Consider the following 25220-nt stretch of genomic DNA (forward strand, 5'->3'; position numbering starts at 1 on the left):
TGAAAGCACAACCACGTCCATTACAATTCTCATATAGCAACAAGGTGCATTTGATGTAATTGCAGCAAAAATTTCCACTAAGCATGATGGAGATTATCGCCGCCCACGGGACTACATTTATTTCAGACGGAAGGACAGACACTTTGCAACAAAACCGTTTCAAATCACAATTTTTTTCCAGTCTAATGTCCAGTTTTGGGTAAAGGAGAGGATAATTAGGAACAAGTCAAAATCTAAATTAAATTCTGGGGTTGGCGTAAGACTTTGTAACCACGCCGGAGGTGTTTGGTTGGTGCTGGATTTCACTTTGATTTATCTTTCTTTTCTTTTTATCTTTTCTGACCTTTTCTCTGGTCTCCTGTCCGTTTGAACCTCACGACTCGCTCTCTGGTTAAGGTGAAGGGCAATGGGATTTTTATGAGGTTTTAGGTGAATTAATGACTATAAATAAAAAATAAAAATAAAAAAAAAAGCGAACAATGATGATAAGACGTTGAATCGGTAAGACTACCGAATGAACAATTCTGAGCTCTCGAAAGAAAAAAAGAAAAAATAATCCAAATTAAATGGGAGTACTGCAAACATTAATCTTATATAATATTGTTTTTTTTTTTTTTTGTACAACTTGTGATCCTGTTGCCAAAACATAAACTCAGGAGGTTCCCGCTTCAAAATCAACAGGTTGAGAAGCAACAAGATTCATGGTTGAATGTGAATCAGCACTCGCTTATCAGTGTTGAGTTTTGTCTATGTACTCGGCTTGTTTTTATTATTTATTCTTGCCTCTTTTTTTTTTTTTTTTTTTTAATAGGAATGTGTATGATGAACAACACACTTACAATGAATATCACCGTCTTACTATTAGCTAACCTTCAATATTATTATTGTGGACATCACATAATGCCACCTCGAAAATCGAAATGCAATTTTGGAGTTTGTGTGCAGCACATTCAACCCAATGCATAAGATTTTTGCAACCATCCCAAATAAAAATAAAAATAAAAATAAAAATATGTGACATTCTGTTTGAATATTTTGGATTCCGTGCATGGCTAACTGAGGCTCCAGTGGACAAAGGATGATCACCATTCTTGCATCAACAAATGAAAACGATTTTAACCTGCCTAAAGATCGGGCCATGAATCCGCTCCGCTCATACGCATTCCCTGGACTTCATCTGTAATGCCATAATACACGTTTAAAGATAGAAAAGGTGTTATGTAATCTGCTTTTAAATACACAGCCTTCCGCTGCTAAACGATGTCGCTTCTCTCCTGTGTTTGACGCGCATGACACGAAACTGAAACGTACTGACGGATATACTCACTCGAGTTCTGCAATTAAAAGTAGCAAGTGCTTCATATTCCAACAGCCAGTCTGAAATAGAGTCTCCAACTTTTGAATGACAAAGCCTATAAACTGATCGGCGAGTCCATCAAATTAAATGAGGCTTGCCACATTAGTGTCGCGAGTAGCAAGGCGGCATGCTGGGAATATGAAAAGCCAAAAAAAGTCTGGCAAGATTTTTAGCAACTAGAAAATATGTGAAATTAGTAGTCATTGTATTATACATCCACTTACAGTACATCAGCACATTTGGGCTTTTTTTTCTGCATAAATTATGAGACAAGTTGAAATGAAGAAAGCGCTTGTAAGTATCATTCTGGCAACGTGAGTGAGGTGGATGGCAGACTGCACTATACAGCAATTTCTGTGTGGATGTTGCTGTTCCAGTAAGAACCCAAGCAGATGCAAAAGGAACTCGTCCAGCAGAAACTGCAGAACAACAACATGGATGCCATTTGAGACAAGAATAGCACTAGTTGCAATTCCAACAGAGATCCCACAACAGAGGCGATGTTGGAAGGTGTCCAAAAAGTGACCAAAATTAGGTTCAAGGAACACATTTGTTTTTTAATCACGTAACCAACTATTATGTGAAATGGTTCATTTCAATTGAAACTCTTTCCTGAAAAAAAAAAAAAGTCAACTTTTGTTGAAAGATTATAATTTTATCGTACTTTCTATGAATACTTTCCATTAAGCACAGTATCGTCCATTTTTGGACAATCACATGATCATCGTGACGTATCGCGTGCTTGTAAACACGCAAAGAATAAACATGGCTGCCGATGACGACAAACAGACTCACGAGGAATTACTGCGTCCCACAGCGGACATCAAAATGGGAATTACGGCCAGTAGCAAAGAAGCACTTCTTCAAAAGCAGTCCAGCTACGGCGGACTCGGCAAAATTTGTGTCCAGCCGAAAGTGAAGATGAAATTGCGGCTCGATACGGAGAACGTATTCAGCGTGTAGAAGTTAGGGACCGTCTGCAAGGAATCTTTCGAATTACAACACCCTGAAAATAAGGCAAACTCTTGTTGAAATTATAACTATAAACTGTATTTCAACTATGGGAAAAAATGTGGGAAAAAAAATGTGGGTTTTTTTGTTTTTGTTTTTAGAGGAACTGCCGAAAAATTTCTTTTTATTATTATTTTTATGTTTTTACAGTGTATGGTGTTTTTAGTCATTTTGCTTATGACCTTAATATCCACAAATTGTGCGACACTTTTTTTTTTTTTTTAAACACTATTTTACAAACTTTAAAGGTGGGTTCAAGGACGTTTTTGTGGCTGGGTCTCCCGGGTGGATCATCTTAACGATTATTTGTCGATCCTGTCAATCAATATGCGTAACGACGTCGTGCGTGCTCGTTGCTAGCCGCGCTCGCGCACTTCAAGTGTTTGTAGCATGTTAGCTAGCTTCGTAGTAGCGAGCTTCGGACTCGGCCATTCATCGTTGTAGCTCCACCGAGCTGACCGCCTACTTTGAAAATAGGTGAGAACCGCAAGAGGACATCCGTACGATGGAAGCCGGCTGCAGCGATTGATGAAGATGATGATGATGAAGATGAGCTCAGACGTTAGCGACATTTGAGAGGCGTTTAGTCCACTTTTCGAGAACATCATTGAATCCACTTTTAAGGTATTCATAGTTTCAACTTGTGTTTTTACTTCTTTTTTTTTTGTGCGTACTAAAGCAAAACTAATAAGTTCCCAGCCTTTGATTTGGTTCAAAATGCGATGGAATGAACATTTTGAGAGTAAGCAGAAGGTCTGACTGATTGGCGCCAGCAATCCAGGGCTGCCGAGCTAACTAACAATGGCTGTCACCGAGCCGTGTAGTACACATGCGATAATGATGTTGTGAATGCAGAGATCAAAGCATCCACGCTCCGGTGATTACGTTTCCTAACCAACGCATATGCAAGGACAGCCTTATCGCCGAGGCCCACACAGGCCTTCGCGTATCTGTCACTCTCAGACGGCCAACCTGTGCCCGCTACGTTGTCCGCTGCCAAATGAAAACACCGCAGGCGTTCCCTCGCTAGCCAGCCTGCTCATTTGACTCATGGAATAAATAATTCACGTCCTCTCGGTGTTAACCTTTTTGAAAAAGAAAAAGTTTTACACGTCCTATTATGTTTAACTCATTCACTGCCTTTGACAAGTATACTTGTCAATTGTATTTTTTAGAGCGGTGCTAAATGGGGGCGAATCTGAGCATGCTCCACTGTAAATATCAAACTTGGAAACAACTTTACTGATGCCCAACCACCGGTAGATGACATCATAGCCCCATTTTATAGGAAATAAACACAGTTTCAGAGTCCATGGGAGAAATGGCTGTATTTTGGCAAACCTACATTTTTCTGCTGTCAATTATAAAAGAACGGGACGGGACAAAAAGTAGGGAGTCTATTCTGTTATTTGGTAGATTCGGTTTATATATAATTATTGAATGTAATATCACGTGAGTATTGGAAATGTAAAAATTTTCTATAATGACTGGCAGTGAATGAGTTTTAAGAGAGTTGGTAATTACACGTTAGATACTACGTGTTTAACCTTTGCTTCAATACTAAGCTAAACGTAATATTCTTCCTTTTAAGATATAAATATTCTTTGGCAATGCAAAAGAAAAGCACACATGCACGAGCCTCGAAACGGGCTGAAAGTCGATGCTTTTCGATTTGCAACACGCTCAGCTCGTTTGTGTTTAAGTTGGGCAACAAATTGGCTTGACCCCTCACTGCAGCATCTCCCCCGAGTCATAAATGTTCCAAAGCGGCGTAATTAAAATCAGCTTCAGTCATTACACTAATGGACATGTATTTTAATTCATGACATCCTTATTTCCATCACACGTTAATTATCCAGATAATTGTAACTCCTCTGTGCCCCGCAATTACCCCGCATGAAGCCATCTCCGGGATATAACCCGGGAAGCTTCCATTTCACGACGGGGTTAGCATTTCATTGAAAAGATACGAAGCAACGGCACCGTTTGGTTCCGCTGAAGTTACGGAGAAGACGTTTACAACCAAACTTGTGCGCTTTGCACGGTTGGTTCGCCTGCACAATCGAATGACCTCCGATACCAGAACTGTCTTTGCAAATTGCTTTCACAAAGATTGTCAGCTCAAGTTAAGAAATATTTACCAGTAATTCTAGCAATTACGCTGATAATATGAGACGCAATAAAAACTGACGAGAAGTGTATAAATTTGTGTTTTGTGTAACCATCGATATTGACAGAAAGTCGGTCTATCCGTCAATGACAGACGCCCATTTTGTTGACAATTGACGAATGACGGGAAATGTCGGAAGTGGGTTTTCGTCCGTCAATGTCATCATACATTTGTCAATCGAATCATTAATCGGTTAATGACGGAATGCCCGTTTTGCTTATGAATGATGGAAACATTGATGGGTGTCCATTTCGCGAGGAATGACAAAAGCCATATTGACGATCACAATGCAGTTCAGCTTAAAATATTAACGAATTGACGATGACGGGAGGGTTTACCGACTCTTGACGATTGACGAATGGCAGACGCTCAAAACTCATTGAAGCGCCCACCATCTAATGCTAATATCAAAACTCTTGCTTATCTTTGAAATGCCCACTCAGCCAATCAGAAACTTCTGTTAACTGCGATTTACTGAAAGGGGAAGTCAACCCAATAACATGTTCTATGCAGCGCCACTAGTCCAAAAACGGTATTCTGGTTAAAATTGCATTAATGGAATATGAGTTAAGCAGCAAAATCCAGCAGTTTTTATCAATATCAGAAGACGGCCATTTTGCCACTCGCTGTCAAGTGAAAATGACATCATCACAGTTGCTTAGGTGAAAATTGATTGGTCGTTGCCTGAGCCCTGAGCGACCAAGTGCCAAAATGGCCGCCCCTTGAGATGGATAAAAACGACTGGATTTTGCTTCATAACTCGTATTCCACAAATGTAATATTCATCAGAATGTCATGTTTTGACTAGGGAGCTCACATATAACATATTCGTGTCAAGAAATGTTTAAGGCTCCCTTTTAATTTCGTGAGACGGCGCATTCACTATTTGATGGAGGCTAGAATAATATGAACCTTTGTTAGCAGGCAGCATTTATGAGCTGAGCTAAGATCTGCTTAGATGAAGCGAGGGGGAGAAAAAGAGAGTGCAATCAGTCTGTCTAATCATTTATGATACAGAACACACCACTTCACAAGAGAGAGTACGATACTTCACAACACACACACACACAAAAAAAGAAAAAAAGTTCCTCCTCACCTGAGCGTGAAGGTCTCCACTGAAGAATAGGCCGACACGGTGACATAAGCCGAGACCGTTTCTCTCTGACTGACTGGAGCGGCAGGCACCAAAACCATAAAGTTCCGATCCAGTCTGTGTTCCGCCAATTGGAGCGGAACGGGATTCTGGTAGAGCCTCACGCCGCCGATCCTTCTTAGCGGCGTGGAAGTTTGGGAAGCGAAAAGCCCTTCCTGGCTGGAGCGGAGGACGTTTTCCTTCTTGGCCTCCTCGGAATGGCACTCACCTCCTTCCGCCGATTGCAGGATGTAGTAGAGCTCCACCGGGGTGCCCTCGGACGCGTCCGGGTTCTTTTGGCGCCCCGGGACGACACTTGGGGGGCTGAACCAGCCGGCCAAGGGCTCCAGCTGGGCCACGCAGAGCCCCAGCTCCCCCTTCAGCTGGCAGGTGGCGTGCACCTCTTGGGTTTCGTGAAACGCAAACATGTGCGCGCAGGGGAGCTTGTCGATGGCACTGTAGTCATCCCAGTCTCTGCCTGCAATGTAAAATAGAACCTGAACTTTGGGCTGGGCCAGGTGGATCTTGCTATTCATGATAAAAGTCTGAACCTTCCAATTGACCGTAAAAAGTGAAGAGGCGGGAAAGGAGCCCGGGTTCTGGAGAAGTTCTAAGGGGACCGGCTGCTCCACGGAGAGGGGCCCGTAGCTGGAGTTGACTGAGGGCAAACTCCTGGCCTGGTAGATGAAGAACGACTCGGTGCGCGACATCAGGCTCGAGTTCCTCATCAAGTCTTGATTGCTTTCCTTTAGGAAGAATGCCAAGTCGGTGTTGAGCACCTGGTAGGTGACGGGAAGATATGTGGGGATGGAAGTGTATCTCTGCAATCCCTCTACGACTCGGCTGTCGGCCACTAGGGGGAGAGAAGAGAGGAGCCGAGTTCAAGTTATGAGCGGCAACACATTTCTTGATATGATCAACAGTCAACAATGCTTCAAGACGATGCGATCGTGCTTTTGGGATTAAAATTGCGTTGAGTTAGGAGATTATGCTCAATTCTTCTTGATTCTGTTTCTTTGCAATTTTAGACTGACATAAGTCTCTAAGTACCGTATTTTCCGCACTATAAGGCGCACCTAAAAGCCTTAAATTTTTCCAAAAGCTGACCATGCGCCTTATAATCCAGTGCGCCTTATATATGGATCAATATTGAGCAGGTCTCGCTGTCAAGACGCTATCGGTGACGCGCATGCGCGGAAGATCCCGCCATCTTGGATCGCTAGCTAACACTCATGCTTTAGCTCAGAGAAAATAATAAAACAGCTGTTTATTCATTTTGGAGTTGTCAGAAAGCTGCTTTGTAATCTATTCATAAAGTTTGACTGACCTATATGACTGTTTTGTTGACGTTCCCTTTAGCGCAGTACCATCTAATGGATGCGTAACGTAACCCCAGCCTCTACTGTAGCGCCTTATATATGGAAAAAGTTTGAAAATATGTCATTCGTTGAAGGTGCACCTTATAATGCGGAAAATACGGTAAAAGTTTAACAGCGTACACATGAAAAACAGGAAACAACGGGTATTGAACTAAAGTCAATCAAGCATATGCAGCACAATCTATTTACCTTCCTCTTCGAAAAAACAAAAAAAAAAAAAAAAAATGCTATAGTTGATTTTGACCTTCTCAAGTCCAATCTGCTCTGCAAATCAAATCTTACATCACACTGATCACCCCAATAATTGCATGTTGTGACAAAATGCAGCTCGTTGACCCTGAACCCGCAAATGGTGTCGTTCCGACTTCCCAGCGTCACCTGATTGCTTCAGATCCAGACTGAAGCCTTTGAGGGGCAAAAATGAGCTCGGAGCAACAGAGTAACAAACAAGCAGCAGGTTGGAGGTGTTTGTTGACAAGAAGAATTGTTGTAGGCGTTATGTTACATTGCTAACAAATGCGCAGCAAGCGCAAACGCCGACAGGAAGAAAGACTTGTCTCGGCGTCCCAGGGTAACGACATCACTACGCTTATGTCTGAGCCTTCAAGTCGAACGGAAGCAAAGTCAAGTCGAGCAAAAGGCCTCCGGTATCAAGACCTCAATGCCTTTGCTGGCATTTACTGTCTTCGCAGCATATGTAAACTCTAAAATACACAAAAACGACAAGCATGGATTTCAACATGAAGAAATGATGTAACATTCATTTCAGGAACATTGTGTAGCAACCCCAAATGGCGTCTAGGTTTTATTTTTAAACCCAAAAAAAAATGTAATAAAATTACTTTTTGAAAGCGTTAAATCTATGCTAATCAGAAGATCCACTTTTCAGCATGCGATCAAAAAAAATCATTATCAAAACAGTAATGAAATTCTCAGAGTGGTGGACCGTTTTTTAAGCTCTGCGGGTCGGCTGTGATAATACTCTGATAGTAATGACACCAGCAAGGGGGGAAAAAATAAATAAATGATCCAGACAAGATGAATCACCCTACAAACTACTTCAAATTACAGCACAGTGGTACAGAGAGGAGATTTTGAAGAAAATATGTGCAGCGTATTCAAGAATGTAATACTTTAGTCAAACTGCTGAGCCGACCTCTTGTGAGGTTGGTTAAATGTATTCAATGCATTATCAGGGAAAAACAATAAGCTGTGTCCAAACACAATTTAAGTCTGTCCAAAGGAGATGGAGAAATGAAATTCTATAAATCTATAGTTTGAATCGCAATGCTGTACTGTGTTTGGTACCATTTTAAAATCAATAATAACATTAGTCTGCATAAAAAAAATAATCAAGATTGGTATGAATATTTTCTAGATCAGTTTTTCGCCCTGAAGACATTGCTACTATTCATTTTGCCCCATATGAGTGTGTGGGGGTTTTTTTGTTTTGTTTTTTTTGCCATTTTGGTAGGGTATGAGGTAGGGGTGTTAAAAAAAAAAATCGATTCTGCGATATATCGCGATACTACATCGCGCGATTCTCGAATCGATTCAATAATCGGCAGAATCGATTTTTATTTTTTATTTTTTTTTAAGGATTCACACCTTGAGCATGGAAGAATGTTATATGAACGGAACATTAAGCCTTAATATTTTATTTTAATGCTGTTCAAACATGAAACAGATTACAACCTCTATAAGACTGAAATTTCAGATAAATAAATAATACATTTTCATATAAATCTTACACTCTACAAGCTTACTGATTAGTATTTTCTAAATTTGAATGAAAAAAAATCGCAACAATCGACTTATAAATTCGTATCGGGATTAATCGGTATCGAATCGAATCGTGACCTGTGAATCGTGATACGAATCGAATCGTCAGGTACGAGGCAATTCACAGGTCGTGTATTGACCACACAACTTAAAGGCAACCCTGCATTCGGGCTGCACAATATATCGAAAAAAGATCGATATTGCGATATTGGCCCATGTAATATGCATCTCGCAAAGGCATGCAATAAGTTTCATATGGAACTTTATGCTTTTTATCTGAATTTGACCAGTCAGCCGCTAACTAAGATGTGCTCCGCCATCCAATGGTTGAACATTATCGAGAGGTAATTACAATTAATGAACTAAAAATATATTGAGTTTGCTTATTTTGCTGCATGGAAAAATGTAATTCTTTCATTAGTTAAGAACAATGTCATCTGCCATAGGTGTCATCAACTTTCTGAGGTTTAGTCGGTAGCTTAAGGCAGATTTCATTGAGCATTCTTGCTTCAAATTGTGGCATGTGAACATTTTTTTTTTCAGCTTTGTTTTGACAAAATAACAATCAGTCTTTCGCTGTTGCAGATCAAGCCACATTATCTTCCAAGAATCATCCTGATTGCTTTTGCTGTATATGTGGAAATACCTGTCAAGTAATTAAGTCATAAAGCGATCCGTATCTTCGTTACCCGTGGCTGGTATTTTATTTTGAAATAGCCAGCAGACGTTATTGTACGGCAAGTAATAAATACAAGTACTGTACTCTTCTACCACTACTCTGCTTTAAATAGCTCACATCAGCATAAGCAAAACCTTGTGAAGGAAAAGACCTGAAAATGACTTGAAGAAAAAAATCATTGAAAATAACCAACAGTCATAAAGCTAAATGAATAATAATAATAAGGTCATTATTAAGTGCGGCCTTTGTTTGGGATGAGCACTGAATAGGTCTGGGCTCAGATAGTAACCTGTTAACCTGCAGTCAAACTAGTTGCCATTCGGTCTTTTTCATCCACCACTATGGCAAATTTTATGACAGAGCATTTTGGAAACACGACATTGATATGTTCGTATTTTAATCCATTGCTGTTCAATACTTTATCCAACAAGTGCTAAAAAGGATTTAATATTAAACATCAAATCTGAGTCAACCACAATATGATGACTGGTCACTTGTTCCAAATCAAAGGATTTTGAATGCAGCAAATGAAATGTTAAATATTAATGCCACTTGTTGGGTTAGCAGTTGTATTAATTATACATATCATAAGATACCACATTTGCTATTCATATTTCTTAAACAAAGAAGGTTTGGAATATTAGCAATGTAGCACAATAGTAATAAAGAGAGAAACATGTCTTATTCAGCATACAAATTGTAATCCACATCATGCATAATTAAATTAACCTATTCTATGGAATGTAATTGTAAAATAATAGCTGGAATAACGCTGAGCCAGGAAAAAATATCAAATTGTATCTGCTCATCTCATTTTCTTGATGTTAATATAAAAGGACTCCCAACTGCACACAACAGTATTTTAAAAAAGCATATTTGAAAATGATTGTTTCCCTTGATTTTGGTGCAGCTTTGTGAGAGCATTGTATATTTGATACATAAGCATGAACAATTGATCCATAATTGCAGCCAGTCCAGCAATTATAATGTGTGTGTAACTGCATAATTAGATTGCATTGGAGCTGTTGAAAACACTTCCAAGTTCCTCGTATTGTCGGCTAGACACTGAAAATAAAGTGATTCATCCTATAGGGACACAAAAAAACTACTTATCAAAAATAATCTTGAGTGCAATTTAACTGTGAAATGCAGTACGCCCGCAAAGATATTTAAGTGTTGGGGTGGAGGCAATTCTCAGATGAGCGGTTGCTACCAAAGCGTCATGTCGACGGACTTACGTCAGCATTGGGGAATGCGCGAGGTTACGTTGAGCTGAAATGGGACTGATGGAGCAAAGAGAAAAAGTAATGAACATCCAGCGATGACGCACGGCAGGGAAAGAGGGCCATGTTCCTCCCTCCCACTTCGAAAATAATATAGGTGGACACGGTGGAATGGCTGCTTTGGTGGCTGGCTGCTCAGTTTCTGCTTCATTAAACATGTCAGCAAGAAAATGTTGGAAACTTAAGAAGAAAATTCATAGCGTTCAGGTGTAAAGAGAAAAGACGATATGTTTACCTTCTCAAATAAACGGGAGGGGCTCAGGGAACTTTTTTTTTTTTTTTTTTGACCGACTCGAACAGGGGGGTCCAAATACGGCCCGGGGGCCATTTGCGGCCCGCCGTCCATTTTTTAATGGCCCGCAACAAAAAAATGCCAAAAATGGCATTTGACTCAGTTCAAATCAAATAAAAACAAAAAAGTTTGGAGATGGTCAAAGTAAGAAGGGAGGGCGTCGAAAAACACAGGTGCTATTAAAGGTTATTTTAGTTAAGTAAAACTAACAAAAAAAACAATTTCATTAACGAAATAAAACAAAAACGAAGATGCTTTTAAAAAAAAAAAAAAAGAAAAAAGAAAAAAGAAAACTAACCGAAACTACATTTTAGTTTTACAAAACTAACAAATAAAACTATAATTATAGCAAAAAAGTCCTTCGTTTTAGTCTTTGGTAATTAATTGAATGCATGAGCCTTTGGGAGTGATTTTAAATGTGACTTTTAGTAGATTTATTTTGATATAAACTGGAATAATGGTGTTTTTTAAATGTTAAAAAAAAAAAAACTAAGCATTTATTAAAGAACTAAAACTAATAAAAAACTAACAGAATCACCCTGAAAACTAATTAAAACTAACTAAATTAAAAAAAACTAAACTCAAAACAAAATAAAAACTAAAATGAAAAATCCCTAAACTATAATAACCCGACTTCCATATTACAAATAAATTAGTTTATATACAGTAGCATTTTTCTAAATATGCAAAAGCACAAATCAATTATTTGTACAATTTTTAGGACTAAACACAATTTCTCTTCATAACATTGCGTGGCCCTTGCGTCCTTCGGATTTTCTGGATGTGGCCCTCAAATGAAAAAGCTTGCACACCCCTGCACTAGAATAAAGTGTAATTGCACATCCACTACAGTAGGTGGCAGTGGCACTTTTATAAGAATTTTACAGACAAACGATAATATTCATAGTCATGTCGAAGTGGGGGGGGTTTGGTGTAACAACAAATAATTGAGAAGCTGTCTTGAGTTTCCAATAATAATCAAAAGTCCAAACTAACCAAGATAGTTTGAATGCAGTTTTCTGAACAACTACACTGCATTCCTAATGACAACCAGAGACGACAGTTTTTAGGAATGAAGAATGAGCAAAAGTTCTCTCATCCCATTAAATCACCTGCATCATATTTCTCACCATTTCCCATTAATAAGAGTTATTGAATTTCTGACTGCGCGTCAAGAATAATAAATACAATATTTCCTTCAGGTATCATTTGGGGATGATTTATGCTTTTGAGTAGTGGAGAAATTCAAGAAAAGAGGAGTGGGGGGAAAAAAATCAATACATGACCCAGTATGGTATTACTTCTTGCCAACCCCCATAGAAAAAGAATCATTCAGGCAGATAAAAGTCTGCGGAGTCCGCCTTGCTGATAAGTACAAGGTATCGAGGGAGAAGGTAGCGCCGTAATGAGAAGTTTTGAAAGGAGAACCAACGTGCTTCCTAATGTTTGACATGAGCAGAATTAAATGTGCACTTATTTCCCCTACTTAGCGTTCATCTTAAACGAGGTTGTGTGTGTGTGTGTGTGTGTGTAGATGTTGGCATGCTGCAAAGGCAACCGGAGGGGGGGTGTTTGTGTTGCTTTGCCCCTAATGGATGGCCACATTTAAGATGCTAAGAGCTAATCAAGAGTAATGGGCTTTTGCCTTCTCTCTTGGGGGGGGAAGGAAGAGCTATTTTGAGTTCATGAGAGAAAGCATCATCTCGGGGATTAAAGAGTATCGACCGATGAAGGGTAAATACTGCAACACTGAGCCACTGGCCTATTTGGGGGGAAAAAAAAAAAAAAAAAAAAGAAAGAGGAAGCCAGAAATTGCACCACTGTTTGTTCGTGGCTGCTGGGGGTGTCATTAAGGCTTTTCTGAGAAGGGCCTCCAGGTGCTGTGATATGTCTGCAACAGTGTTATCACAACAGCGGCCGGCAGAGTCGGAGGCGAAAGCCCGCAGCATCCCGGGGACAACGCATCCTTTGAGCCACCCCGCGTACATGGCGGAGGGCCAAAAGGGCCTGCAAGTATTTGGCTGGCATGCGCGAGACAAGCAAATATCTGTCTACCAATCAGTATTCCTGCCACCGGGCCAGACTCGAAAACATCAAGTGTGCCCCGGAATTCATCTCGACTTCCCCTCACGTGTGCTTTGATTGCAGAACCATGTTGCAAATCACGATGAGTAAAGAGCCATCAGAGGCATCTGGCATCGTCGTCAGTGTACGTTAAGCGTGAGTGAGTCGTGCTACCAAAGCATGTGGACGCAAATCCCGTTCGGTTCGGTTCAAGAATATACTGGAATGACTTAGTAAATAGGATTACATCACTTTTGGTCAGTATGTCACGAATATATATATATACTAGGGGTGTGAATTGCCTAGTACCTGACGATTCGATTCGATACCGATTAATCCCGATACGAATTTATAAGTCGATTGTTGCGATTTTTTTCATTCAAATTTAGAAAATACTAATCAGTAAGCTTGTAGAGTGTAAGATTTATATGAAAATGTATTATTTATTTATCTGAAATTTCAGTCTTATAGAGGTTGTAATCTGTTTCATGTTTGAACAGCATTAAAATAAAATATTAAGGCTTAATGTTCCGTTCATATAACATTCTTCCATGCTCAAGGTGTGAATCCTAAAAAAAAAAAAATAAAAAAAAAAAATAAAAATAAAAAATTGATTTTGCCTATTATTGAATCGATTCGAGAATCGCGCGATGTAGTATCGCGATATATCGCCGAATCGATTTTTTTTAACACCCCTAATATATACACACACAATTTGGTGTAATTCCATATGATGCTGCTGTGTATTTTCCATTCTATAAGAATCGCTACAGTAGTTTGACATCATGTGGGAAATTTTGTTGAAACTACTCCAAATCAAGACAACTTAAATCGACTTTTTGTGACTGTTTAGGATTGTGAAAGAGATGCCGTTCTCTTGTGCACAACATCTGGTAGCAAATATGAGTTCCTTCGAGTATAAAATCAATCAAAAAAAGAATTACACAGGATGATTTCAGCCTTACTTTTAGTAACTATTTTCACTTTCAAAATGTTAAATCCGAAACCACAAGGGGACTGGAGGGATGATTTGCCGACAAATATTTGATTTATAATGAGGATTAGTAAAACAGGGCAAGTTAAAGAATTGTAGAGATCCAATATGGTAGAAGTCACGCACACTTGTAGGATGATCTTTACTGACGTCGAAAGCCCGCAACTGCAGTCACTTTAAAATGAAGATAACTCACCAATTAGATTGCTTGTTTTCATTGGTATGGATTGAGTTCTTGGTTTCTTTCACATTAATCTTTGGTAAGATTCCATGAATAGACGACATGATAACAGATCAATACAGACCCGTATTAAAGAATATTCATGCTGTGAACATTCACACAAACTGTTGTGAGTTCAATTGTGTTTGCAATACTCGCACAAATCCGTACTATGCTACGACTTCCTGTCTTACATATTAACTTCTGGTAGTCATTTCAAGACATCCGTATTCATCTTTGGTAACGTTCCTTTCATCGTCCGCCTTGCTGATAAGCTATCAAGGGAACATTGTAAAATATCAATATTGATGTGACTTAACTTTCGAGTTAGGACCAATCAGGCATACAATCAAACTGCTGTTAGCAAAAAATTGCATTCGCAATTCTTCGACAAGCTCAACTGAGAAAAGTCCACATCACGCCATGACCGCCGTGTTATTTGGCAACACACATTTGTCTTATAGCTCTTTGTAACATTTCTTGGTGGGTTGTTTTTTTTTCCTGTACTAAAATCCTGAAATCCTTTTCCCGAGTAAGAGGAATCGAAAGCTCGTGGCAGTGTGGCCAAATGTCCTTCTGAAACTCCTCAACTCAACTCAATCAGAAACTGTAATGTCAAAGTTTTGTGTCCAACTAATTACACATTAGAAATTTGTCAGCAATTTAACATAAAAATTTGGGGGGGATATGGAAAAAAATTGAAGGAATTACTACACTTTTTTTTTCTTTTTTTTTTTTAATGAAGGTTGTTGATCAAAGCTGTTCTGTCATCGAATTCAAGTGTGCATCTTCCATGATTTTGGAGTGCTATTTGCCGTGTGTGCACACGTTCTCCAACGTATTTGCACAGAGTCAAAGTCTTTGACAGCAGATGCTAACTTCCCAAAAATAAGTATTCGAGTTCTATTGGCAAAAGATCCAAAGATACTAAAGCAAAAGCAGATAAGTGCTTCTTATTGAGATTAAATCGGACAGAAAAGTGGAGCGCTTTCACTCACCATTGACGGAATAAAAACATCTCCAGCCCGCAATGCGGGACACACTTTTTTTTTGTTTTGTTTTTTCTTCCACAGGCTTCCCGTCCAGCTGCCAAGATGAACTTTCCTTCTGTGATTGACAGTAGCTTATTATCCGGCTTAAGTCGTCAGTCGTGATCCAAGAGGACAAAAGGATTCTTCTTCAGAATAGAGAAGAAAAAGCTTTTTAATGTGATGGGGGGGAAGAAAAAGAAAAAAAAAAACTCCCATTGCAATGGAAGATGATGATCATTTCATGGATGCTGTGTTTGCTACTCTGGAGAAACAATCGAAATCTCCCTCTCTGATTTTATTCTCAGCAGGCCAAACGAAAACATCCATGAAAATGAAGGCGAGATTGAAAAGCAAGCAGGGAGGGGAGTCACATGATCAATACTGTGATGCGTCCTCATGATTCGCGTGCTGTGAAAATCAGACGTGGTGAAATGCAGCCATATTAAATCTTCCATATTTGCTAATACACCTCAACTTGGTCATATCATGGAGATAAAGCACTTCAGGCTGGTAACTTTTATTTTTAAAGTTACCCACGGAGAGCAAATCCACAACACCATCACTCATCGCTCTATTATATGCAAATCCACAGCTGAAACAATGACATCAAAAAAAAAGAAGATATATTTTAGAAGAAAAACAGTTGCGCAGTAATCGAGTTGGATTTTTGACAAGCACAAACTGCCAGCCTTCTGAGATACGTCTCCGCATATTGCACACTCTCGATCATTTCTTCGCCTTGGGAAACGGTAAATATTATTACGGCGTGACGCAAAGTTATCGTCTATCTCTTATCGTCGTTTTATTGCGCCGGTGGAGTCATTGGGCCCAGGTTAAAGTACTTCCTGGTGTAAAATATGTCGGTCTGTATTGCTTTGACACAGCTTCTTTATAAATTAGTCAGTGGGCTGTAAAATGTGCTATCAAAAATGAAAAATAATGTTGTCAAAAGGCAAGGCAAGGCAAGGCAAGTTTATTTGTATAGCACATTTCATACACAAGGCAACTCAATGTGCTTTACACGAGGAAAGACAACACATAAGCATCAAAAAACAATAGTTAACATTCAGAGGAAAAAAAATAAAATAAAAATAGGTTACAAACTAACAATCTTAAAACATTATTCAACAAACTTTAAAAAATTTAACATAAGGAAGTTTAAAATGATAATGATAAAAATAAAAATAAAAATAAAAATAAAAATAATAATTAAAAAAACACTTAATTAAAGCTGTTTAAAAGTCCCTAATCAAAGGTATAATAAAAGCCTGCATGCCTACAGCGGGCAAAGGAACGTTTTAGAAATTACTGGACAGCTTCACTTTGATTTATCTTTCTTTTCTCTTTATTTTTTTCTGACCTTTTCTCTGGTCTCCTGACCATTTAAACCTCACGACTCTGGCAAGATTCTGAAGTACCTGGTTAAGGCGAAGGGTAATGGGATATTTATAAGGCTTTAGGTGAATTAATGAGTATAAATTTATACGTATTTGCACGCACACGCACGCACGCGCACGCACGCACGCAAATGCACGCACACACAAAAAAAAAAAAAAGAGCAATGATGATAAGACGTTGAATCAGTAAGACTACCAAATGAACAATTCTGAGCTCTTAAAAAAAAAAAAAAAAAAAAAAATTAGTGAACAGCTTTTTGAAAAACGTAGCAACCACTAAGAATGATATTTTCATATAGACTTGCATGGCTCTCTGCACTGAATTTAAAGGGAATGAAGGGAGCCACTTCACTTGACAGGGAGGCGACCGCGTTCCCTCCCACAACAGCCGCACAATGTGGCAAATGGCCACTTCAAACTGTGCTAATCTAAGAAAATATTCATAGAAATAGAAAGCGCGCTGCATTAGACTTGCGCTGGACATAAAAAAAAAAATACTGTAGGGTCCATAGACCAAAAAATAATAATAATAATATTCACACTCACATTGACGCCTATTGAGAATTTAGAATCTTCAACAAAACTAGGAATTATCTTTTTGAAATGTGTGAAGAACAGCACTTGGACAAAAACTCAAACCCAGCAAATTGTCATCATTTTCATCCCGTGAGTTTCAGGGTTCAGACCGGCCCACTATAGGTCTACTTGTAGTTCACGTTTTTAACAAACAGATACAATTTTACAGTTTGTGTATCAATGTAAAACAGATGAGATTCATATTGCATTTGATCAAAAATCCAATTTACAATTGAATGCTTGAGCATGCTCAGTGTTTATTTGAACAAGTATGTGAACATAAAATGGGCAAAAGGACATTAACTCATTCACTGCCATTGACGGAAAAAAAGACATCAAATGATGCTTTTTTTTTCTGGTCTGGCAATGAATGCGTTAATAAATAACTAAAAAAAAAAAAAAATCAAAGTGGCCCTTGCAGCTTTCTATTTTTCTGTATGTGGCCCTCAGAGGAAAAAGTTTGGACACCCCTGCTGTACATTATATCAACAATTTATAATTGCTTCATTGATTTTTAACACGTTTAATTCATTCACTGCCATTGACGGAAAAAGACGTCAAATGATGCTTTTTTTTTTTTTTTTTTTTTTGCTGGTCTGGCAATGAATGTGTTAAATGGGATAAGACATTTTACACTTTAAACCAAACGGATGTGTGGTCAACTGTGTGTGTGTGTGTGTTTAAATGAACCCACCACCTGGAATAAATAGCGCCCTCTGGTGGCCCACCGGGTATTGTCCCGCCACTCTAGATGGCCCAGGTCGGCTCTGCTTTCTATCAAGGTGTTTGCTAAATGACCAAAAACAAATTCAAGGTTCAGAAACTCAAGACGGATTGAGATATTTCTGGAATACCCCACTTTTTTTTTTGCAAAGAGCAAATTTGCAGGCTTCCTGACAGGTCAGATTAAGAAGTTTTTAAATAAACCCCACTGGCTTCCATCTGTGAAAAGACGAGATAAGTACAGCAACTGACAAGCGTAGCAATTTTATATGTCCTTGATCCTTTCCTCTGTTCCTTGTCCTTGGCACGAGTGTTGCTAAAAAGAATCAGGCCTACTTAGCACTGTTAGCCTTCTGTCAAAGCAATATAGATCATACTCGCGTTAATCCCAGAGTGGACGGTCTACGATGACAAAAACGCGAACGCTTCTTCACTCTTCCGGGCTAAATTAGCTTTTCTAAATACAATTTGCCATCGTGGATAAAGACTCGATTACATCAGTCTTCTTTTCAGAAATGGCCACAGCAGCTAAATATGTTATTACAAGTTCCTCAATCCGCCGTTACTGCCTCGTCGGAGAACGAGCAGAAGCGACGACAATACGAGTCACCAGCAGCACACCGACGGTGGCCAACAATCACTTTCCGGTTGCTTTATTTGCAACTTATCGTGTGAATGACATCTGAGAAAACCATATCAAGCGCTGCCTTCTTATCAAATGATCTTCACCAGGAGTGTTTGAGGCTGACAACGCGATTGTGTGTATGCATGAAGAAAGATGAGAATCATTTTGTTGGGATGGTTGTCAATGGGGTGGGGGGTGACATTTCTACAATCAGAAATCCTAATCGTTGCTATTTGTGTCACTTCCATTTGGCTTGGTGTGACTCTCGAATTTGTGAGAATTTTCCAGGTCTCCGGGATGGCGCAAGGGAACCAGCAGAAGATGAACAAGCAGTGACCAGACTGCCAACGCAAGCTCCTCCTCCTAATCGTCATGTTTCAAACATGGATAATATTGCGACTCCATGCCTCGAAGCATCCATCATCATCATCAACTCTGTGTACTCGAGCTTGGGAGACTCAAATATCAAAACTGAACCGGTAAACGAAGCCAAACAGTAAATGAAAAGTGAGCAAATGCTAATTTAAGGGCACTAGAAAATCACACTGAAATTGTGATCCTGTGCATTCCCAGAGGACTTGTTGGAGACAATATTACCTCGAACTAGGCGTGTTAAAAAAAAAAAAAAATCGATTCGGCGATATATCGCGATACTACATCGCGCGACTCTCGAATCGATTCAATTAAAAAAAAAAAAAAACTTTTATTTTTTATTTTATTTTTTTTTTATTTTTTTTTAAGAGCTCAGTATTGTTCATTCGGTAGTCTTACCGATTCAACGTCTTATCATCATTGCCTTTGTGTGTGTGTGTGTGTGTGTGTGTGTGTGTGTGTGTGTGTGTGTGTGTGTGTGTGAATCGATTTTTAAACTTCCATTTTTAATGGAAAAATATTCAACAAAACGTCTGACTTCGGGTTAGGATTCACACCTTGAGCATGGAAGAATGTTATATGAACGGAACATTAAGCCATAATATTTTATTTTAATGCTGTTCAAACATGAAACAGATTACAACCTCTATAAGACTGAAATTTCAGATAAATAAATCATACATTTTCATATAAATCTTACACTCTACAAGCTTACTGATTAGTATTTTCTAAATTTGAATGAAAAAAAATCGCAACAATCGACTTATAAATTCGTATCGGGATTAATCGGTATCGAATCGAATGGTGACCTGTGAATCGTGATACGAATCGAATCGTCAGGTACTAGGCAATTCACAGCCCTACCTCTAACTGTACTTTTTTTAAGAACCATGCCTCATTTACCGACTTTTGCAGCACATCAGATCAGAACATTTTGAACATACGCAATGATGGAATTTTAATAGATTTCCACGTAGCAGATGAAACAGTTTGTCAAAGTTTCATCATCATGATCAGTCGTCTGCGTGCTCGCGGAAGACGAGTCAAAAGATTTAACGTGATGGAGGAGCTGTGCTTCGTGTTGTTTTACAACATTTTTTTTTTTTGCTCTTGCACCTGTCATGAATACATTTATGCTCACTGTACGAATTTGGAAAAGGAAGCTCATTAGAATTGAGCCACGCCTGCCAGGCTAACGTGTGCTGATTATTTAGTCCCATCACACTGATTCGAATCTCTCAAGGCCAACTGGGGACACGTGCATGCACTTAATTGCATTCCAATTACGCCGACGCGCCACACAAAACGGGCTCGTAATTTCGATGATCAAAATGAACATGGACATTTTAAGCAGAAGTAAACAAAAGTTAACTGATGAAGCAAAATGTTGCAATGAAATGTGTGGACTGCTTGACTGACAATGACTTCTTTACATTTAAAGAGAGATTTAGACTTTTTGTATTATTTGATTTTTTTTTTTTGTGTCACTGACCTATCCGAATTCATTTTGTTCTATTTTGTGAAAATGTTCATGTAAATGGTTGTCTGTCTCTAAACAAATTGTGTGTAAAATTGTGTGCTGGTGACCAGTCTAGGGTGTACGTAGTCTTTTCTGGGAAACCCTGAACAAGATAAGCGTTTTCGAAAATTGATGGATGGAAGAATCGGGTCCCAGCTCTGACTGTCCAATGTCCTTAGGAAAGACATTGAAATATAAATTGCCTGCTTGTTCTCAGAAACCAGCTTCCAGGAGTGAGTGACTTCAGGAGTCAATCTGAACCTGTGCAAAACCAGTTCAAAAAATTCAATATACACTTTAAATCAAAGCTACCTACAGGGTGCTATGAATAAATAAAGGTCGTTTCCTCGCTCCTTTGCTTGCGGCAGATTGTTGAAAGTTGCCGTCTACTCTGTTGTTACACAGACAACAAACACTGAGCACTCGCGTACCATGAACAGATTTCTTCAAAGATATTCAGTTGAAGAACTGGTACAAATGACCAATTATATGGAGAAAATTAACTGAACGCTGAACAGATGGAAACAATGGTGATCAAGTGCAGTCGTGACACCATCAACTGAGCAGTTTGCGTCGAAAAATACAAAATGTCTGCAGCGGAAGCGTATATGTTTGCCCCTGTCAAATCCTGCTGACCCACACTCATGAATGCAATCAAAACAAAATTGTGCAACTAGTGTGGAAAAAAATGGATCCATTTATTCTTAGACCCTTCCAGTGTTGACGTCATGTTGAAGTGCGCCCCTAGTGGGTGAATTAGAAAACAATCAGCGTGAGGTAGAAAATGGGTCAAACAGTTGATAAATCAGCGAGCAAAGTTATGGTGAACTCGTGTGCAGCCGACGGACGCGCTAATATCTCAAACGGAGATGAGATCATTCTTTCGGCTGCCGGCAGCGATTCTAAACAGGACGGAAGACAGCGAGGAGTGAAAGACGAGCACGATGGCGAGCACCACGCCGAGCAAAACTACGAAAAGTACGAGGATATGCACAGAATATTGACTCACGACTGGGTCAACATTTGCAGCCCTCAACAGACCATGTTTTCTGAGAACGATACCCGCCTCAGGATCGGGATGTCAAATGAGAAAAACCAGTGCATTGTTTTGATACTTCAAGAATGCAAATGGTAAGCATGATTAAAAATGTGAATGCTGCTGCGTGAGCACACCACGTTGAATAACAAAGAATAGCACAACGAGCATTTCAGCATGCTGTCGACAATCAATCAGCCCCGCCGCAAAGAAGGCAAATGGGCCTTGACAATGTGTACCTGTCACTTCATTGGCTCTCATGCATTAGCCTCTGATACCTCTGATAGACTCTGGCAGCTCTGCAGACATCCACCAGTTCTGCACAGCCAGATGTCTGTGAGCACTAAAATCAATTCTAGAAAATCAAAAAAAAAAAAAAAAAAAAAAAAAAAAAAAAAAAGACTAGAAAATCAATCGTTTTTTTTAAGGCAGCAATAGCCGATCTAAGCCACAACATGATCACACCTTGCATAATATTAAAAACATCCAACCACCCATTTGTGACAGCGTTCGGGTTGTGGGTCGTCTTTCATAGCTGACTTTGGTCAAGAGCCAACAATGCTTATTATTGTGGTTATAGTTCGTGTTAGCATAAAACTGTACTGCATCACGCCAGTTGTATCTGCTATTTTGTTAGCACTACTATGTAGATAGCACGATATTTCTCGTTTACTTTTTTACAAAATCATTTTTATGTCCTCATATAAAAGCTGTGAGTGGAAATAAGTTTTGAGTGCATTCTTTTTCTTTACATATGAATGAAGCTTATGTTTTGTGATTAAAAAAAAAAAAAACTCAACAATTTAGTTTTATTGTAAATAACAAAGACTTCATCTTTGGTATAATGTTTGATTTGTTGTGTTTGTTTGGCCACCATGTGGTACATACTGTACAGTGAGTACCACATCATCAAAAAAAAAAAAAAGGTTGTCATTTCAATTCCTTCTTAATTCAGTAAAGAAAACACGGTAGAGACAAATACTAACTAATAGAAAGTCACTGATGAGAGTGCACACAACATGGCATCAGCATGTTTAACTCATTCACTGGCCACCATTTTCACATTTCGCAATCCCGTTGGCTCCCGGCTGTTTTACTGGATTTGGACTGATTTTGCAAGGCCCACAGAATATTGTGTTCAATTGCTATAATAAAAAGCATGGAACCTATCAAAAGAAAGATTAAAGTCTCTTCTTTCATCAGGAAAAAAAAAAAGTATGTTTCTATCTGTTTCCATTTTGCAGCAATTAGCATTAGAAGAGAGATAAGTTTCATCAGTTTTCACAAATCTATTTAAAATTGTAAGTAATTTTGCTTTTTTTCTAAATGGCCGTGGTTGATCTCCTTTACTCTGCTGCCACCTGCTGGCCGTTTGTGTAATAACTACCATTTCTGCAACCGTTCTTTACAGTTGAGAGGCTGCATCAAAGCCTTCTGTATGCTCTAGCATAAAAAAACAAAAAAAACATATAAATACGTTTTTGGGACACAACATTTAAAAAAAATTATTTACACGTTATTGGGAGCAAATGAGTTTATGCATCTTATTTATGTATTTATTTATGTGTTTGTTTATTTATTTATTTATCTATTATTATTATTTATCTAAAACTCAAAAAGATACATTAATAACCATAACACACGGTGATTTTCCTTGATTTCCTTCCCCTAATGATAATAATTCATTCATTGATTTCATGGCTCTAATAATTATGTGACTTTATAATGACGACATATGAATTTAAGCAGGTTGAACCTTCAATGGACTCCGTGAATGGAAAGCAACAATGTGGGCTTCCCACTCCCACTTTAAGGATAATGACAGTACAAGAGATTCAGCTAAGTGTCCACCTACTCGACGCCTTTCACAAAATCGTTAAGGCAAAAGCGTGCCGATTGACACGTAATCGTGAAGCAATTGTGAGAGCCTGCCGGGTGGCTGTAGTGTGACTTATCCATTAAAGACCCGGTTTGGCCAATGGAAGATTTTGAGACATGATCGAGTATTTCTGCCATGGATACAAAAACAACAGACGCTTACAGACGATTGTAAGGAATATGGAGGCTAGACTGGATGCTGGAGAGATGCCGAATTTACATCTGACTGCTCTTCATTATCAATGTTGTTAAACTGTGCATCAGCCGACTGAATTTGCCCCTAAAAAAACAACAACAACATCATTTTATGTCAGCTACTTCATTATTTGTCATTAGGGATAGACCGATTATCGGCTGGGACGATTATCGGCACCGATATTAAGCATTTTGACGAATATCGGCATCGGCCATTTTGAAGAATCATATGGCCGATAATAGATCCATTAAAAAAAAAATAATAAAAAAAAATTAAAAAATACTTAACTTCAAGGAACTAAATTAAATGTTTTTTTTTTGTTTTGTTTTTTTTTTCAATTTAAATTTTCAGAGATGCTGCTGACCCTGGGAACTCTCTGCACCATCTGTTTTTGTTTGAAATTAAAACTAAGATCATTTAAAAAAATAAATAAAATACTTCAAATATATATAAATACTTTATTTAGTGGAAAAAAAACAATTGTTTGTTTTTATTTAACTTTTGAAAACATGCCACTGCCCCTGGGACTTGTTAGATTTTAAAAACAAAGATGTCTATTGACTAAGATTTAAAAAAAAAAAAAAAAAAAATCCAAAATTTCACTAACCCTAAAAGTTGCTCAATAAGTATATACTTTAAAATAATAAAAAAAATAAATACAATTAAAAAAAAGAACTGGAGTTTGTATTTTTTCCAAATGTTGATGCCGATATTTTCCCTTTTGAGTGAAAATTAATATCGGCTCCAAATATCGGTTATCCGTGTCATTGACTACTAATAATCGGCATCGGTATCAGCCCTGAAAAAACCATATCGGTCTCTCTCGATTTGTCATAACGTCTTGTTTTGTCAACTGAAGCTGAGCTTGTTCCATTGAATACGTACTGCACAGGACCGGACGGGAGGCGGCTTTCACGGACGAGGACTAACGGATAAAAACTTCCCTGCGGCTTCATAAACTTGCTGGTGTCTTCTAAAAAAAAAAAAAAAAATCCTAAAGGATAAGCCATATCCAGATGCGCAGTGGCCGACAGCATGGGATGTGCACCAAGTACTTCAAGATGTGGAATGACGGATATCCTTCCTTGATCTTGTTAAGCTTATGGATAAGACCAAGTGACACAAGATTGGATATTCCTCTGAGGAACTCACTCAACCGTTCTTCTATTAAATAGAAGAGATGAACGATTTCTTTTTCTTTTTTTTAATCTTCCCTGTGTTTTCGAGAATGGAAAAGGCCGACCATCGTTTTCTCATTCATCGCGCCTTTTTTTTTTTTCAAAACAAAGTTGAACTACCACTTCCTAATTGCTGCTTGACGCTCTGCAGGCATTTTTTTTTTTCCCTCATAAGGATTTGATGCCCGACCTCCTGGGACAAAGTTATCAATTGTCATCACTAACAAGTGAGAAATGTTGTCCTGCAGCTGAGCTCGATGGCCCCAACCATGTCAATTTGTTTCGTGGTTATACTGAGAAGGCCTTCAACTATGGCAAGCGTCATT

General features: G+C 38.7%; 1 protein-coding gene across 3 annotated transcripts in view; it reads right to left on the reverse strand.

The window, feature by feature from the left end:
- LOC144019361 (transmembrane protein 132C) overlaps positions 1–25220 on the reverse strand; it is a 114589-nt gene that overhangs the window by 87769 nt on the left and 1600 nt on the right. The window contains exons 1-2 of one of the 3 annotated variants that reach the window (XM_077522387.1): positions 6222–6342; positions 5635–6148 (exon numbers count right to left, since the gene is read on the reverse strand). In XM_077522387.1, coding sequence (XP_077378513.1) covers positions 5635–6098 — 464 coding nt within the window. In that variant the 5' untranslated portion in view covers positions 6099–6148; positions 6222–6342. Of the gene's footprint in view, positions 1–5634; positions 6524–25220 lie in introns of those variants that run through there. The other 2 variants (XM_077522388.1, XM_077522386.1) reach the window with 2 other exon arrangements.

The sequence above is a fragment of the Festucalex cinctus genome, chromosome 5 (assembly GCF_051991245.1).
Source record: "Festucalex cinctus isolate MCC-2025b chromosome 5, RoL_Fcin_1.0, whole genome shotgun sequence".
NCBI lineage: Eukaryota > Metazoa > Chordata > Actinopteri > Syngnathiformes > Syngnathidae > Festucalex > Festucalex cinctus.